Below are 19,386 nucleotides of genomic sequence, written 5' to 3'. Positions count from 1 at the left end.
GAGGAACACATAGTATGTGTTCTGTTTGCTTAACCATTGTAGATAATTTAATCATATTCCAAACACCAAAGAATTAAAAGGTTTTATCTTGATTTTCAAACTGTAGACTCCATCCTTCACTACTATATAAACTTAGATTCCAAAAGAACCACATATGAATTCATTCTCCCACAGAGAGCAGACATGTCTACCACAACAGAGTTATGAATGCATGGGAGGTCTTGTATGTTACTATTTCAATGTTTTAAACATGTTGACATCAAGGTCTAACTTTTATACAACTCTTTTATACTTATTGAATTGGAGTTACAGACACAGGGGTTCTTAAATAGCTATTAGTTTAAGAAAACAATAAAATGATCATAGTAGAGAGGCCTAGATTTTGTATTTTCAAGTAGTGTTTATATCTTATTAACTGAGGGAATTTCTCCTTTCTCCCAATTCTACAGTCGGTCTCATCTCACGTAAGTGTCTGTTCCAACACTTGAGAGTACATAGATGGGTGTGTTATTTTGTGACCAAGTGTAATGCCCTGAAAAAATCCAAAATTCTCTTTGACCTTTGCTGATAGTTTTTCCTGAACTCCAAGCCTGTTCTCCAGCCATGGATCAAAAAGAAAGTCAAAGCAGGAGGGGAACCTCCAGAAGTTTCAGGTGATAAGTCATATGCAGAGAGTCTAGGGAGCCTTGGTTCTGTAAGGGTGGAAATAGATACAACTAAAACAGCCAATATGTTGACATTAAGTACATTGAATATATAGCATCAATATGGATACTAATTAAATTTTGGCTGAGAGGAATTCCAAGGATATGAAGAAATGTGGAGTCTAGCCTCTCTGTCAATGATAGGTATGATGTACAATTACATGTAGTTTAAATATATGGACTTGGTATATCAATTAGTAGATTTTACACCAACAAAATACAGATCTCTCATTCTCCACAAGTGAGCTTATCTTGGTTCCATTTCTTATACTCTGTAATAATGGTTCTCAAATTTATTCACAGAAACCCTTTATAAACTTAAAAATTTGTTATGTGAATTGTATCTATTAATCAATGTAATAGAAACTAAATTAAACACTTTTTTAAAAAACAAGAATCCTGAAGCACACTTTCCCTTGGTCATATGAGTATGATGTTCTCACATGTCATTTAGCTTCTGGAACAGTCCACTGTACACTCACGAAAAAATGAGAGTGAAAAAGGTAAATGGTGGCTTAATATTACTTTGTAAAGTGTTTCAGATCACCTGAAAGGATTTTTGGAGATGCCAGAGATCTGCAGACTATACATTAAGAAATACTACTCCAAATGAAGAATTCTATTTTTATGAAATAGCCAACATATTACAGAAGGAAATAGCTAAAGAAAAACCTGTAAAAAAGAAAGGTAATTATTTAAAAAATAAGTTCACTAGGCATATAAATCAATAGCATTTCAAACAAATATATGTTACCTCTTGAGAGGAAGCACCTTGTTTCTCTGACACAGAAATACAAGTAAAACGATGCAAGCACACAAAGCAAAACTGGGTTCTTCAAAATAAGAACTATTACAAAGGAAAACCTTAGCTACATTTCCATTTGACCTTATACATTTTGAGGGAAAATCATTCCATACCATATCAAACATTTGCCAATTAATTAATGCTAATTTTGCATTAAAAGAAAAAATTTAACATCGTTGAAGTATACAATGAATGTGAACTCCTTGGATATTAGGGTTAGATATCAGTATCTCCCTTTTCCTCCCTCCCTCCTTCCTTCCTTCCTCCTTCCTTCCTTCCTTCCTTCCTTCCTTTTTCTTTCTTTCTTTCTTTCTTTCTTTCTTTCTTTCTTTCTTTCTTTCTTTCTTTCTTTCTTTCTTTCTTTCTTCCTTCCTTCCTTCCTTCCTTCCTTCCTTCCTTCCTTCCTTCCTTCCTTCCTTCCTTCCTTCCTTCCTTCTTTCCTTCCTTCCTTCCTTCTTTCCTTCCTTCCTTTCTTCCTTTCTTTCTTTCTTTCTTCTCTCTCTCTACTATATTAAAATCATCCTAAGTTTGGACAACTGGAATAGACTTAACACCACTATCATATATATACACAAATGATTTAACTAGAAACTTATAGTCACAGTGTTTTTCAAAGCAGGTGGAACATTAGTTTCTTCTTCATAGAAAGGGTATAATTCATCATGTGTATTTTGTGATATATCCTGTGTATTGATAATATAAAAATATCAAAAAATTAAAACCCATTAAAAAAAGTCAGTCTAGTTTTGTAGTCAACATGAAAATTATCTTGAAGTTTCATGTAATTTATTCAAGAAATAGTTACTCTTTCAGCAATAATAAAAATAACTGCAATGGGCTCGTTTTATGTTCAGGATGTCTACTAGCTACCTTACATAATATTTTCACTTAAGTCCCACATTATACCTACGAAATAAATAGAAAATCCCCATCCTTTACAAGGAACATTGAGCCTTTAAAAAGGGGCAGGATGCAGGAATATTAGAAACCTGGTAAGTTGAATTGGATTGGGATCTATGATAGGTATAGACAATGATTATAGAAAAAAGATTTAAAATGTAGTTTAAGATGGATTATAGAGGCTTTAGAACCTTGAGCTAAGAAGTGTAGAATGTATTTTAAATTTGCCATGAAGAAGTATTGAACATGTATTATATAAGTGACCTAATCAATTTGAAGTTTTGGAAAACCTAATCTACTAGTAAGTATGAAAAGGAAGAATTACAGAAATCAAAAAGGGGTCGGTTGAAGACTGTGACGATTCATAGGAGAAAAGATAAAAGCCAACTTGACAACTGAATTAGAGCCAGGGACAAAGAATCCTGATTAGTTGAAGTAGAATTTGAAGTTTCATGTCTAAGTAACTAAAGAGTAGAGATCATGTGGCAATTTCCTTTGAGTTTTGCTGTGGGTAGAGGGATAAGTGAAGGGAAGAGGGGTTACATAGGAAGGTCAGTTGTAAACTTGTGCAGACAAAAGGTGAAGTTAGGAGTTGCAAACGTGGAGCCAGAGCTGAGAAGATAGGTTAGGCTTCAGAACAATTTTAGGTTTTATCCACAAAGAGGTGGATAGCAAGGTTGAAGGAACCCACTGGGGAAGAGTAGAGCAGAGTAGGAAACAGAGCTGAGGGTGGAAAAACTCAATGTCTGGAGAAAAGCAGCAGAAGCCCAGTACTGAGAAAATATACCCAGGCTGAAAAAAGCTGATGTTATGAAAGGCAAGAGAGGAAAACATTAAAATAAAAAAAAATTTTTTTAAAAAAGGGAGAGTGACAACAACTCTGACTGCATCAAAGAGGTTGAGAATTAGGGAGAAGTGGCTAGAGGTAATTCAGCTTTGCAATGTGGAGGTCCACATTTGAGGAAAGCATCAGGGTTAATACTCAGGTTTCATGGAGTTAAAGCTTGAAGACCCAGTGGGACACTTACTTCAGACATAAGGTTGTAAACGAGAGCAAAACAAAGGTAAAACAACTCCAAGAAGCAGAAAGAGGAAAGGAAGTTTTGTAGGAAGAAACAGTCGCAGGATATTTGTAGACAAAGAGAAGAGGATTTCTTAGAGTGAGAACTCAGGACGCATGATTAGGGAGTAAGGATGAAGAGAGGGAAAAAGAGAGAGAGTCAAGGAGGAAAATGATCTTGGGAGAAGCAGTGCTTCCTCATCTGAGCATGGGAGGGTGGGGGTGAGTAAAACAGAAAGATTAAAGGAGAATGTGATTTGGAGAGAAGGCCAATTGTAAAGAATCCACATTGATGGTATAAACTGTTCAGGGTGTTTTTCTTGTTTTGTGAAGATAAAATTTCCTGTAGTGCCCAGTCTGCTCTGCATGCTCTTAGGAAACATAATAAATAAATAAAAACTACCTAAATAACGCATGTGTGTGTACCAGCAGTTACTGCATATTTATTTCTACTAGAACTCTATTCTGATTTGTGAAGAGCTTCAAGAAATACTCATAGGTAAACATCTGGGATCCTAAGGCACAGACACAACTATCATGGATTTTTGTATTCTTCCCCACTCTTCTTACTTTATCTAATTCACGGCATCACTTTGTGTCAGAAAAATACCAAACACTCCAAATGATTTTCTCAATTGACTCGCTGAATTATGTGTAAACAGTTTGATGGAATACTACATTCTAAAAGTTTAGATTTTTTCAAGGTATCCTAAGAAACCACAGTAGTTCGAGACAACAGTTGACAGTTTATGTTGGCTCTCAGGTATGAAAGTCTCCTTTTATACATGGTGTTATTTAAAATGATCAAGAGTTTTAAAGAAAATTAACTGCTATACTGAATAATATCCACGGAATCTTGATATCGACCCCAGGGGGTAATAAAGCATGCAGAGACAGTTTACATTTGGAATTTTGTGCACAGTGAAGCCAAAGGTGTTCAATAAACATATGCAATCCTTTCTGAGTGTCTGTCCTGTCACTCTGAGAGTAAGACATGCCTGTCTGGCGGGCAATGTCAGAACAACTTAACATCAAATCAATGAATGAGGCCACATTGCTGGTACCCAAACTCTAAAAGTGAATAGTGACAAACATTCTACCAAGTGCCTTATACACAGACTTTCTCTGGGGTCTGGCAAACAAAGTTGATCAGATGGAGTGAGCGCAGCAACTAGTACCTACTTAGAAGGCTTCAACCGAAAGTCATTCCTCCATTTTTCTTCTGAAAGAAAATTTCTGTGAATTTAGCCACCCTTGTTCTAAAAAGTGGAATTGTTTGAAATCTATCCCAAAATAAGTGAGATGTTCTGTCTTATTATGATTTTATCTCAGTGTTTTATTTGTTTTGACACAAAGGCTTAATAAAAGAAACTGTCCCCTAACTAGGGAAGTAACCCTGACCACATCATAATCCTCACCATCACCATGATTATCACCACCATCCTCATGGATAGCAATTCATAATCGTTTATGCACCAGTCATTATTTACATACCCTATTTTTTTCCTTTTGGTATCATTAATATACAATTACATGAGCAACATTGTGGTTACTAGATTCCCTCATTATTAAGTCCTCACCACATACCCCATTACAGTCAGTGTCCATCAGCATAGTAAGATGCTATAGAATCACTACTTGTCTTCTCTGTAAACACCCTATTTTATCTTACTTAATCTTCCCAAAATTTCTATGAGGTAATAGGATGATTGCAATCCATATTTTAAAAATAAGGCTACTTGAACACAGAGATGTTAAATCATTTGCCCAAGTTTACACAGTGTCTAACAGTTTCCATTAGCAGCCACTACACTACAACTTTTGTATTTCTACCATAAATTTGATGCTAATTTGTTTTTAACAAAAACTACACTGATGTTAGTATTCATCAACATCTGTTCCAGCAAGCCATTGCCAACAATACTGCATCCCAGCAAGGGACTTCCAAAAAAAACACAAAAAGGTCAGTAGTTTTATAAAGTGATTATTTTTAGGAAAAAAATATTTTTTATATATATATGTATATATATATATATATACACACACACACACACATACATAGCTATACTGAAATATGCTTTAATATGCATAATACTCAAAGGCATATTTTTCTTTTTCAAAGGTTTTTACATATGTGTATTAACTGAGAACGGTTTTGTTTTAAAGAAGATTAAATTTAAGTGTGATAAAGACTAAAGTTTTAATAAAAAATTTCATTTTATACAATGCCTGAAACTGGGCATCAGATTTTTTACTGTTTAGTTTAGACAAGTAAGGCATGAATCTTGGTTCAAACAAGATTTGTGATAACATTACCAAAAAAACCATTGAATTCTAATACTTCTGATCATGTCATTACCACCAGCAGAACCATACATTTGTTGCAGTCTGGGTTCAGAGGAGGTAAAGGGACCTTCTGGAATCCTGCTTTGGGAGGGGAAAAAAATAAACCTTTCTGATACATGAAAGAACTTATCCTGCGGACAGTGCTTATATTAAAACTGAAACTCAAAAACTATGCATACAAGGAGCAAAGTGGGGATGCAGAGACTGAGCTAGAGATCTTGTTATGTCAGGGGCAGTGGGATGAAAACGCAACTGTTCCAGGGGCTTCTGAGAAGATAGTAGCAATATAGTATTTAAGTCTCTTGCAAATCCCCTTCCCCCAAAACAAAGAGCAAATTAGCAAATCCCTGGGCAGCATTTATAATGAAATTAAATGAACCCTTAAATATGTGTGGACTGGGACAAACACAAAGTCAAAAATTTACCAAGTTTCAGTGTCTGTAGATAAAAAAGCAGAGAGAAGATGGGGAGTCTGAGAGACCTGAACCCCGGCACCACCAAAAAGCCAACAGGTGTTTTCTAAGAAATGAGTAAGGACCACTCCAGATCACCAGATGAAACCAGGAAGGACTTCAGCCTCACCAGTCCAGTAGCAGTTGAGCGTTAACGGCTCACCATCGGATCAGAACGCTGGTGCCGTTACGTACCCTATGATCTTGGGAAATTGGTGAGCCAGGGCAGGACCCCACAAATGGTGAGAGACTGCTAAGAGTAGAATAAAAGTGGAACAGGATAGGATAGCAGAGAAAGAAAGCTAAGGGAAAGGAAAAAAAGACCTCACAAAGTTCAAACAGTAAGAAGAACACCATCATGAGTGAGAGTCTGAAGATACAACAAGCAGGTTTATACCCCAAAGCACTTCTGATATTAAAATTTTCATACTTAAGCTTTAACATATAGATGAAATGTTTCAAGAAATAAAAAAACCATCTCAGAAGGGCAAGCAACAAGAGATTATGAAAACAATTAGATTTGAAAAATAACTTTCATAATAAAAAATGTGACATAAAAGCTTATTGGATGAGTTAAATAACATTATGTAGAACTGAAGAAATAATGAGTGAATGTTAAAACTGATAAAATTACATTAGAGTATAGAGAAACAAAGGGATGAAAAATTTGAAAGCGATGTTGACAGCAGAAAGAATGTGCGTACCTAACTTATTCCTAATCAGCAGAAGGAAAAATGAAGAAGAGACAACATTTGAAGAAATATTGTCTGTGAATCCGCTGAGTGGTAAATAGGAAAAAAATGAATCCATGTATCCTGGAAACATTTCATAATAAAAATAAGCTCTCACTCCAATAAACTATAGTGCAAGTGCAGTAGATCAAAGGCAAAGTGAAAATATTTAAAGAAGCCAGAAAGAAAAGATAGATCGCATAGGAAGCAATGACAATTTAGCTGAAAACATATTTCCCCCACCTCAAACAGGAATAATGTGTTGAAAGTGCTCAAAGTGCCTAACCAGTGACCTAGACTAGGTGTCCAGGAAAAGGTTTTTAGGAATGAAGATGATTTAAGGACATGGGAAAATAAATAAAAACAGAACATTTCCCATCAATAGGTCTTTGTTCAAGGCACTTCTGAAGAAGGTACTATTGGAAGAAGTTTGATGGCAAAATAAATTCAGCACAGCAAAGAAATGGTAAGCTAGGAAACTAGTAAGCATGTAGGTAAAGATAGACACTTAGTGATTGAAAGAATAAATACTAATAAAATCTGAAATTCAGATTTTTTTAAAGGTTAGACCTAAAAATATTGAATAAAATTAGCATTTTAATCAGGATGAGCTGCAATGAAATTTAAATGCTTTAACATCCTTCTCTTATTTAGAAGAGGGTGTTTTATAGTAATATTATTCTTTGTTAAGTATGCATTATAAAATTTCAGTGGTAACCACTAAGGTAAGAGAAATAGAGTACTCTTTTCCACTCACATATATGTGATCAATACAGGCTGGAAAATAGAATAATGAAACACATTTACAAGGAAAAAAATTCATCAATTTGTAAAAGAAAGAATATAAAGAAGCGTTGAGAAAGCCTGGGAAATATAAAGCAACAAGATGGTAAGAATTAGACCTAAAACATTAATAATCACAACAAATATAAATAGTATAAAATAGTAAAAGGTCACTGCACTGGATAAAGTAAAAAATGAATTTTAACTTTGTTATTTATTAAAGATGTATCTAAAACATAATGTCATGTAAATGTTTGTAAAAACATTTTTAGTAAAATACTAACCAAAGAAAGTTGAGATAATTGTAATATTTGACATGCTACTTAATTATATGAAATATAGAAGTTATATAAAGATGAATGCTCAATTGAGCAGAAAGATATAATTAAACTTGCATAAAATGTATAAAACAGCTCCTAATAGAAATGCTGATACAACTACAGGGCTAAGGTGATAGTTCTCCCTCAGAGTAGGTGATTTCAATATAGTTTATTCAATTATTGATACATTAAATATTTTTAAAAAATCATAAAGATACAGGGTAATTAAAAACACAATTAAGCTTTTCAGTGGATATAGATTTCTCCTTCCAACCACTAGAAAAATGCACATTATTCTCAAGATATATGGAAGATTTACTAAAACTAATATTAGTTCATAAGCTAGAACTCAACACCTTTCAAAGAGCATATCATTTTCTCTGACTGTTGAACAAATTAGAGGTTGACCAAAAGAGGATAATCATGATTCCAGTAGGTTTGGAAATTTTAAAATAAGCACTAAAATTTCCATGTTGTATGCTAGTTAAATAATTTATTATGGAATTAAGGTATACTTACAATTGAATGGTAATGAAAATACTACATTTAAAGGTTTGTGAGATGCTGCTGAATTACAGGAAAATTGATTGCCATGTATGCATATATTAGGAAAGTAGAAAGAGCAGAGATGAATAAAATAATCACACATATTAAGATATTTGAAAATGAACAGAAAAATCTTAAATAAATCAGAAGCAAAGCAAATATCCATCAATAGTAGATTAGGTTGAATGTATATATTTACAAAGTAATATACTAGATAGCAATGAAAATGAGTGAATACTACTACACAAAAATATGATGCATCTGAGAAGCATAACATTAAGTGAAGAATCTCAGAATGTGTCCTACAATATGATATATATGAGAGATCAATATGTGATAGAAATAGAAAAAAATTTAAAAAATATATAAAAATGAAATTCGGTGTATTAATTATCTCTAGCAGGAGTCAAAGGATGGGATGGGGAGTCCAAAAGAATAAGCTATGTTATTTATAGTATCTAGTTTTTACATATATATACTTCTTATGTTATTTTGTTTATATTACATTTTAAATAATAAAGTCTTTCTAAAGATCAAAAGCATGGACAAATTTTTGTTTATGGAGAAGAAAAGTAACTCCAATTTCTAATTAATTTGTATACAAAGAAAAGTTTCAAAGTTTCAGAAAAGATCTCTAACTAAATCGTCATTTCCTGAGGAGTTATTTTCGAAAAGGTAAGGTCCTTTTTTTCTCTTTCAGAGTTTATGTACATAATCAATCTCACTGGTTTAAACAATGAAAAAGGCAATCACAAAAATATTATATATTTAAAACAATGGAAATGGCTTTTTTTTAATGGTCACACTATTTTAACAGACTATGGAGAGAAATTTAATAATCATTTAAGTTTCTGCAATTTAGTTTATTTTAAGGGGAACATTTTGATCAAAATTAGCTAAATGAATTCAGTATATAACTGGCATGAATAACACCAAACTCATTCTGTAAAATTAATCAAGTTATTAATGTTTCAAGACTTTTTCTGTAACCTCTTCCTAATCAGGCTATTAAGTTTTCTTGTACAGAGCTAGAAAATGTGATTGGCATATGTTGTGTAGTGACAAAATCGATCAATTTATTTAAAAGTTAAGGTGTGGGTGTGCCACCATTAATTAATTACATATTATTTTTTATTAACAACTTAATTAATCTTAGATAACATAACTTGATTTAAAGATGGACTATTAGGTGACTTTTAAGTTGTATTTGATCACTTTAGAAAAGATCACTAATTTAATTGTTTCTAAAAGAGAATTATAGATAATACCAACAATATTTGTGCTTCAGAAAAAAAATAGTTATTTTTGCCTATATATACATATGATATATAGATATGTATATCTATATATCATATGTATATATAGAATTTTACAATTCACTGACTCATTAATAGTACCATGATTGTCTGAAAAAGCGGAATGTCCTTTCAAATAGAATTACATACATATTGGGAAATTCTGGCTTTCTGAAATTCTTGAAAATTTTCAATAAAGGGACAGATTATCAGTAAAAAATACCTTATGTTTTTATTATTACAAATATTATACTTTACTTATGTTTAATTATGCTCTCCTAAAGAAGCCTTTAGCCTAAGATAAACCAAACATGTAAGTTGTCTAAATAATGGAAATCCTGGTGAGTCCACTGTTGGACTTGTTTGAAGTTTCATTAAAAAGTAATTAACTTCTATAAAAGATTAAATTTTATCAGTATAGCCTTAAAAAGTTAAATTCATTATCTTTGATATCAAAATTAGATCTTAGAGACTTTATAATGATCCCAAACCTATGTGGATAATTTTGGTAAGATATTAATGGCAAAATGCTATTTATAAACAGAGAAAAATGTTATAGAAAAAGGCAACAAAGTTAAATTTCCACATAGCATCATCTTGAGAAAGACTTTTCCTACACTCCTTTTAAAATACTCATTTTGAAGGGAAAGCCAGCCTAACTTTACTTATATGTTGACTACCAGACAATAAGAACAAAAGAACTATGAGTTCCTATAAATGCATTTTCCTTGTTGCCCCGACACCCATTGTTGTAAATATAATGTCAGTGTCTCAGCTATGTCGAGCCTTGCAAGTCTTCCCTCGGCACCATTTGCTTTTTAATAATGTATTTGTTCATCCCTTTATTTTATTTCATGTTTTGCTCTTGGGAAAATTCCCGGGGAATAATGTTTTAGGATGTACAGATACTATTTTTCAGAAAAAAGATTTCAAGATACTTAAAATAGTATTAGGAAGAAAGGGTTGCACCATTAATGTTCAAGAATGTGTTTGTTTTTAATTTTTAAGATAATATATCTTAAATATAAAATAATCTAACAACTTTTGATGTCTTCCTCCAAACTCCAAGAAAAGCAAATTATTGATTGTATATTTACCTTATTTACAAAGAAAAAAAGATAAAGAATAAAAATCAAATGAACATTTAGAAATTAGAAAGCCACATCCTTTAAAAAATAAACCCACAAAAACAAGCATCAATTAAAGCCTAATTGTCTACAGATGATGGGAAATTTGATTTTGCAATGTTACTTTCACTGAATCAGTAGAAAGATGTTGGAATAGTGCTGATTCTTATCAGTATCTTCTTTATCCCTACAATAAAACCCCAGAAATTTGAGTATCTATTCCACTGGGGTGGTTTCAAGCATCTCAATTGGAGTGAACTAGTAGAATTCAGGAAGAGATACCTCCCCTCTGTTTTACACCAACCCTCTTCCTCATATTACCACTTCTTCTTCTGGACCAAAATATCTGGGAATGAAGGATGATCTAGGCAGAAAAAGATGGCCTCGCAGAGATAGAGAGGCTGGTCCCATCCAAAACAGAGATACAGGCAGGAGAGTAAAGTTAGGGAATGTGGGTGGAGGGAGCAATGTGCTCAAAGCAGGAGCTTTTTGTGAACCTCATTTAGTGAAAGACAAATAAATGACTGAAAAATAAATAAGAAGTTGGAACAAAAGTAAATACACACAACATAATGTTGAAAACAGGGTTCACAAAAAGAACAATGATTCTTTAGTTAAATTATGTCCAGTATGTTCTATTTGATAAATAGCTGAGGCAGTTTGATGATTGTCTCTAAAAAGGCATGAGAAAAAGTAATATGTGCTACAGAGGATATGATCTTCATATACTCAGAAACCAACTTATTATCATATATCACTCCATGATGTCTCTAGACATTTATATCATATGATCCATAAGAAACAGTTTTTTTCCTTATACCTTTCTCTCCTGAGTTACTACTCTTAGTGTGATTTTTAGTACTTCTTCTACTACTACTATTCATGTTTTATTCCTTTATATAAATAAATCACAGATTTCCATGTAAGTCAGCCTAAATTCTTTGGTCAGTTTTCTATCTCCATGTCACATTGCATGTCCTTGCCTCTCCCTGCTTTCTAACAGTAGCCATCAAACCCAGCCAACCCTTCTTTAGATTGCCTCTATATATCCTGCTTTCTTGGTCAACTTTGAAATAACAGAAAACACAAATTTTGGTCTCTGTTCCTGGTTCCTGGAAGAGTTCCTAAATCCCTTGGAATTCTTTGGTGATAGGAGAGCTTTGTTCCAATGAGGCAATAGTTGGGCTCTTGCACTTGGTTACCAAAAAGACCAAGCCCTGATATGAAATTGGGAACTTGTAGCCCCAGCCCTCATTTTCCAAGAAGTGGAAAAGAGCTAGAGATTGAGATAATGATCAATCATGCCTATATAATGATGTCTTCATAAAAATCTAGTAGGTATGGGATTCAAATAACTCTTGGGATACCTCCCTGGAGGGTGGCAACCCTCACTCCACAAGGACAGAAGTTCCTGCACTTGGGACCCTTCCAGACTTCACCCTGTGTATTTCTTCCTCTGGCCATTCATCTGTATCCTTTATCATATCCTTATTACACAGTAAACAGGTGAATGTGTTTTCCTGAGATCCATGTGTGCTCTAGCTAGCAAATAATTGAATCCAAGGGAGGGAGTCACAAGAATATCAATCTGTAGCTGAGTTCTACAGAAGTTGTGAGTAACCTGGGGGACCTAATACTTGCAATTGGCATCTGAAGTGGGGAACCGTCTTGCGGGACAAGACCCTCATCTATGGGGTAGGTTAACTCCAGTTAGTGTCAGAACTGACTGGAACTGGTGTTACAGAGAATTGCTTTGTATGGAAAAACTCAAAACATCTGGTGTTGGAAGTGTTAGGAGTGTGGTAGCATGTGAGAGTAAGGAAAAAACATACAGGATAAGTGAATTTTTCATTTACATGCACTTCTGTTTATTTCCAGTCGTCCAATTCGAATGATTCTTTAAGGAATTGCCCCCTTTATGAAGTCTCCCTTACTATCTTTGGCTATAGGTGAAGGGTGTGGAGTGCAATAGTTTCAGAGGGCTTTCCTCAGGATCACTGGAAGTTTGCCCTCATGTCAGGGAGACAATTCTGTACCCTTATGATTATTTTCTTTTTTAAAATTATTGAATCAAATCCATGTGGAGTTCTATTAAGTCAGAGAGCTTTGAATGAGATACGTGACAGGTGCCACATTAATGACTGCCTTGTATTGTCCTCAATACTTACTATGTGCCAGATACAGTGAAAGCACTCAATAAATACTGAGATCTGCTCTGTCCAACCAGTAGCTCCTAACCACATAGGGCTTTGGGGAATTGAAATGTGATTAGTATAAATTGAAATGTGCCGTAAGTATAAAATGCCCACATAATTTCAAAGGCTCAATACAAAAAAAAAGTAAATTATCAATACATTTCTATATTGATTACATATTGAAATACTATTTGTATATAGAAGGTTAAATAAACATTATTAAAAATATTTTCATCTGTTCTTTTACCCTTTTAATGTGTCTACTAGAAAATTAAAAATTACATGTGTGGCTGGCAAGATTGTATTAGACAGCACTGATTTAAATGATTTATTTTTATTAAATCAGGAAACATGGGAAGGAAAATTGCTATTTCCCAGAATTTTAGAAAGTTATAAGAGAATTTAGAATTGTGTTCTGTGTATTTAGAAGCCTATTTATACCTAGCTCTTGATACTTTAGAGAGTGATTTCTGAGAGCTTTGTGTTTTGCTATACAATATTAATATATTCCTAATTATGTTATGCTTCTGAAATATACGATTACATTTAATTTAATGAACATTAGAAAACAACAAGAAATAAAACATCCTTGCTTGATCATATATGCTCTACAACAAATTTTTAGTGATTGAGGGTTTAAGGCAAAAATAGGTTTATTTTGTTTCATTCTACTTTAATCCCTGAAAAGATTTCTGTATTTGAGCAAGACACTTTAATTTTCAGGCTGGAGAAGATATTTTTGTTACAAGTTATTTCAAATAACGTATTTGATTAGAAGTTAAAAATTCCTGTCAAAGGGTTTAGTATAAAATGATTTGATCTCTGAATACATGAAAAATATTTTATGAATTGCAGCTTGAAATTTACACTGTGTGTCAAAGAGAATTTATCACCAATACAAGCAGTACTTACCTGAAACTCTTGTAGTAGGTTTTTCTGCTATAAAAAAGAAAACAAGTTTTGTTTGACTCACATTAAATACAAAGAAATTGTCCATTGATAGACTAAATAATGTAATGTCTTTTATTCTCTTCCTTTTTCCTTAATAGTTAATGAAGAAATAAAGTTCTCTATTGTCTGAGAACATGAGTCTTTGAATATATTAATCACTTTTATCTGAGATATTAAAAAAGCTATTAATCATTGTGTCACAACATAGTCATACTTTTTATTATTTATTTATTATTTTTTTATTAAAGTATCATTGATATACACTCTTCTGAAGGTTTCACATGAAAAACAATATGTTTACTACATTCACCATATTATCGAGTCCCCCCCATATCCCACTGAAGTCACTGTCTAACAGTGTTGTAAGATGCCACAGAGTCACTACTTGTCTTCTTTGTGCTACAATAGTCATACTTTTCAGCCTACTAAAATCAGTATAATCTTTGTTAAATTAAGTGTTTTGTTTCAACTGTAATTATACCATACTTGAGTAAAATTACTTTGTATAATGCAATTAATCTAAATATTTGCTTTGAAGTTTCCAAATTCCAGCATAAATACATAATTGAGAATTATTTTCTTTTCAAAGAAGAATAAACATAAATCACTAAGTCTTAAATAGCAACATGCAGAGTCAGCTTAATTTTTCACAATCATTTAATCACAGTTTCAATGATAGATTATAATTTTCAAAGTAATATGTTTTTCCACTAAAGTGTATGTATATAGGACAAATATAGTAAAATAAGTGATTGCCCCAATTACAATAACAGACATGATAACTTCTAGAAAAAGAAGAGGATTGGTAACATTGTCATTCCACCAACATTTGTCTAATTTAAAAGTGCCAACCTTGAAGATGTAATTTTTTTAATGAACCTCCATTACACAATTTATTGTGAGATTTGGCAAAGTATAAATCTAAGAATTAGAGATTAACAAAAATTGGGTTAATGCCAATAGAAAGTTTTTTAAAGACATTTTCACTTGGGATATTTATGTTAGTGATATTACAGCAGCATACCTCATGTAAAAAACTGCAGAACAAACAAAATAATTCAGATATAGACTTCAGTAAGGCTGTGTTATTATTTTTCCTTTAAAGGTACTAGACAGGATACTAAAAAGACAGGAACTTAGTAATAAAGTACACATTTGTTAAAATACAGTGAGCTATCTGTTGAAGGAAGAAGTAAGAATGTGCCTATACTCTCAACTAGCTCAGGGTTGGACTTGTGATTTCGTATATAATAATTTTTTCTTACTGTGTATTCACAATATAGAATAATGAACTCATGGAATGGAGTGAGACAGGATTATCCATTCACTGTCTGTATCCCTTATTCAGCTCTCTGCATAGTCATATCCCTAATTGACCACTGCCTCGGGGACAAAGTGGGGTACATTTTACCTTTGGGCTGTTCTGGTTGCTAGAAAGCTTTCCCTTATATTTGTCACAATGTTATAGGAGAGTGAAATGTTATTGAATGGGCTCAACTGTTAAGTCTTTGGCATGATACCCATTTAAAGCCAAGTCCTGTCTCTACCATGTAAATGATCTGAGATGTTTGACTTACCTCATCTTTAAATTGGGCATAATAATTGGGCCTGTATTAAGGAGTAAATGAACTAATGATAGGAAAGGATGTAGTTAGGGGTTTTCTCTCTAATTGCTTTCTTTCCAGTCTACTGGTTGGTTATCTTAAGAGATATTTTGCACTGAGCATAATACCCTCTAGCTCCATCCATGTTGTTGCAAATGGTAGGGAAAGTTTTAATATATAAATTATGCCTCTGCAACTTTATACACATTTGGTTTGCTCTCTTATTCTAAATTTTAGCCTTTAATATTGCTGAGACTTATATGTCTAAATTAGTAATAATTACATATCTAAATTATATGTCTAGGTACATCCTGCCATTTTGGGCATGCATAATACAAGTAGAAAGAGGGGACAAGCAAAAAACGAGACACACTGGTAATCTATGCATTTATTATGAAGTAAAGCACTTGCTCAGTTATGGCATATTTACTTAGCACCTTAGAATTTAAAGCCTTTACATCCCATTACACCTTGAATTAATTGGATTTGCTTAAAATTACATCACTCATAATTTTAACTACATAATTCAGTTATAACCTTCATTTATAGTTTTACGATGATCAATATCATCAAAATAGGTCATTCTTATTTCAGATAAAGGCTGTCTACCTGCCATGTGCACACTGGCATTTGCCCTCTACCACCCACTTTGCATCTAGGTTGAATCAATTCAAAGGGCCAATTTTAAATAATAAAAATCATTCATATTATTGGCTATATTTTATGTAATCATAGATAAAATAAATCTCAGCTCTCTTTTTACAACTTAATCACTTTGACCTTAATCATGTTATTAAAGTATTTTGTAATAGAGAAATCTGTCTCCTGGTACATACTAGAATATTTTGTTGAATGCTTATGTTGTTAATAGTTCCAATTTCTCCACATTTCCTACCTGTCCATTTCCTCTGCTATTAGCAGAAGTGTACACTTGCTAGACTTCCTTGCTTTAAAAAAAGTAGTGTTAATATTAAGTGCTCCATACAAATGTAGCATTTGAATATTTACAGTCAAAGATTACCTTTTGTCTCATTGTCTGATTGAAGACTTTCTTCTCTTGTTGGGACTGTTTCTAAGGAAAGTGTAAATTAAAATATGAATTTTTAAAGCAAAATTGCATAAAAAATTTGGCTCTAAGACTTAGAAATATGGGAGTAATTAAAGTATTCTCAATATTTAACCTGGGTGATTTAAAAAAATTGTCTTCTAATGACATCTAAGAAAAATAAATGTTAGCAGTAGAAATTGTGTTTTCATAAATAGAGATATAACATGAATTCAACAATTATAGGAAATTTAAATTAACTAGTATCCATGGACAATAGGCCATTCTGATTAACTGAATCTGAAGATAAAACAGAAAAAAGTGTCTCCTTTTATTATTATTAATCTTTTAGATATGCCTAAGAATGATTTCCTCCTGATTCAATAGAACATAGCTTTGATGATTAAGGTCTTTATAAGTTTTTTAGATAACCATATTAAATATTATATTGTGTAGTTTACTAAATAAATAAACCCAACATGAAGAAAAGGCAACATTGCAATATGATTTTTCCCTTGTCTCTCACCAGTGGCACAACATATGGACATATTTTTGTGGGGATTGGCCTGCCATCCATTGCTCCTCTGACACTGACATTATCATGTATCTACTATTCATTTACCACATTTCTTCTTTTAATCTAATTTTAAAATGGCATAAATAAATTCTAAGTCAAAATATTTTGGTTTCAAGGCTTTGCGTTCTGCTTTTTCAATCTTTTAAAAAATTACCTTTTTCTTCTTTAAGATGTTTCATTTCTGTTTTTTCTGCAGAGAAAAAAATGATAATGGAGCCATATATCGTATTTATTCATACATCTTCCTAAGGTTGGAATTGAATTTGTGTGGTCAATATTCACAATTCAGGATTTATGTGAAAAGAATCTTATGCTGTTAATATAATATAACATAACAGGTAGGGCTTGCTTTAGAATCTAAATTCCTATTCCCTTTAGATGTCTAATAATACTAATGTGATACCTACACCTTTTACGTGGATAACCCTACAATGAACTGCAGTTCTGATAAGTGCTTAAAATCAGTGTCTACATTTTCATGAACTGCTTGAAATTATATATTTTGTGTAATTTTGTTTTTTTATTCTTCTATTTTTATTTCTAATTTGTTGTACGTGTCTTTAAGTGGATTTTTTACCTTTACTTTCCTTTTTGGAATTTTCAATTTTCTTCTTCCCTAGTTGGGAAAAGATAACAAGAAATCATCAGCTTTAAAAATAAAACTTTCTTACCTAATCTTGGGGCAAACAGTTGGAGATGAGACTTAATCCCATTAAGTGGAGGCAGGTGAAGGCTCTGCTTTTTCAGGATGGGAAGGAAAAGTCTCCCTCTCATGTGTGAGGACAAATATATTATTGTTATGCTTGATTACTTGGCTTCTATTCAATTATCTGCATGGCAGAGCCCCTCTTTTTTGTTTTTGTTTGTGCATGCTTTGAAGGAAAGCTAGAATATGCCATGCATGTCTAAGCTAGTAACAACAGGAAAAACATCTAAATTTTTAAGTGTTATCTTTAGGAAATGAGGATTTGACTGGTGCTATGGATGCTCAATACATAAACTGTTGAATACAAATAATAAAAGAGTTTTAAAATATCTCCAACTAAAATGTGGACACATGATTTTCAAAACAGAGTTTTGATTGCTTGATTATTTTCAACTGTATTTACCAGACAAGATTGAGAAGGAAACCAATATTTAATGAGTGACAACCAATTATGCAGGGGGAATATTGCATATGCTATTTCATTTAATGAGATATAATGAGCCTTTTGGGAAGTCATTATGCCTGTTCTATAGATGACAAAATCAGGAATGCGAATGGTTAAAGTACTCTCCCAAATGTTATATAGCTAAATGGAGTCTCAAATTTACATACTGTTTCCACAGATCCATGCTACTTTTCTGGGAAAGTAAATATTTACCTGATTCTGTAACCCCTGATGTTTCCTCTTTAGAAAAAAAAAGAAGAAAAATGAAAGAATTATTTTTGTATAGCATTTTGAATTGTATTTCAGTAGTAGGCAATTGAGCTTCATCTTCAGTATTTCTTCTGAAATTCCAATAGTAGTAACAATAGACTCATTTACTCCAAAATGACAAACATACTGATAACTAATATTTCTGAAAAATCACTAGAAATCTACTTTAAAAACAGATCCACTTTACAAACTAATAACAGCCTATTCATATATGGTTGACTTAATTAATTAAATCCAAATCCTTTGTTTGGTTTTCTTAATTACAAATTATAAATATATCCACTATGTAAACATTTAATCTTCATTCAAGCATGCATCCACTGAATATTTGTAAAGCAACTTCATGTACAAAATGTTAGTAAGTGCAATGGGTGGGATTGTGGGGTAAGATTGAAAAATGTCACAGAAATAAACTCAACTTACGGTGACTACATTTAATAGTGAGACAAGATATAAAATGTTATCTGTCTTTAGTCTATGATAATGTAGAACCAGCCTTTCTTTTTGTTCCTTCAGTAAATTCA

General features: G+C 32.6%; 1 protein-coding gene across 2 annotated transcripts in view; it reads right to left on the bottom strand.

The window, feature by feature from the left end:
• TRDN (triadin) overlaps window positions 1-19,386 on the bottom strand; it is a 377,090-nt gene that overhangs the window by 9,003 nt on the left and 348,701 nt on the right. For both annotated transcript variants that reach the window (XM_057489292.1, XM_057489293.1), the window contains 5 exons: window positions 18,806-18,832; window positions 18,019-18,057; window positions 17,596-17,631; window positions 16,841-16,885; window positions 14,177-14,203 (listed from right to left, as the gene is read on the bottom strand). In XM_057489292.1, the coding sequence (XP_057345275.1) occupies window positions 14,177-14,203; window positions 16,841-16,885; window positions 17,596-17,631; window positions 18,019-18,057; window positions 18,806-18,832 (174 nt within the window). The remainder of the gene's footprint in view (window positions 1-14,176; window positions 14,204-16,840; window positions 16,886-17,595; window positions 17,632-18,018; window positions 18,058-18,805; window positions 18,833-19,386) is intronic.

The sequence above is a fragment of the Manis pentadactyla genome, chromosome 12 (genome assembly GCF_030020395.1).
Source record: "Manis pentadactyla isolate mManPen7 chromosome 12, mManPen7.hap1, whole genome shotgun sequence".
NCBI classification, from domain to species: Eukaryota; Metazoa; Chordata; class Mammalia; order Pholidota; family Manidae; genus Manis; species Manis pentadactyla.
The sequence above is the reverse complement of the archived record's forward strand: the minus strand, read 5'-3'. Positions and strand labels throughout refer to the sequence as shown.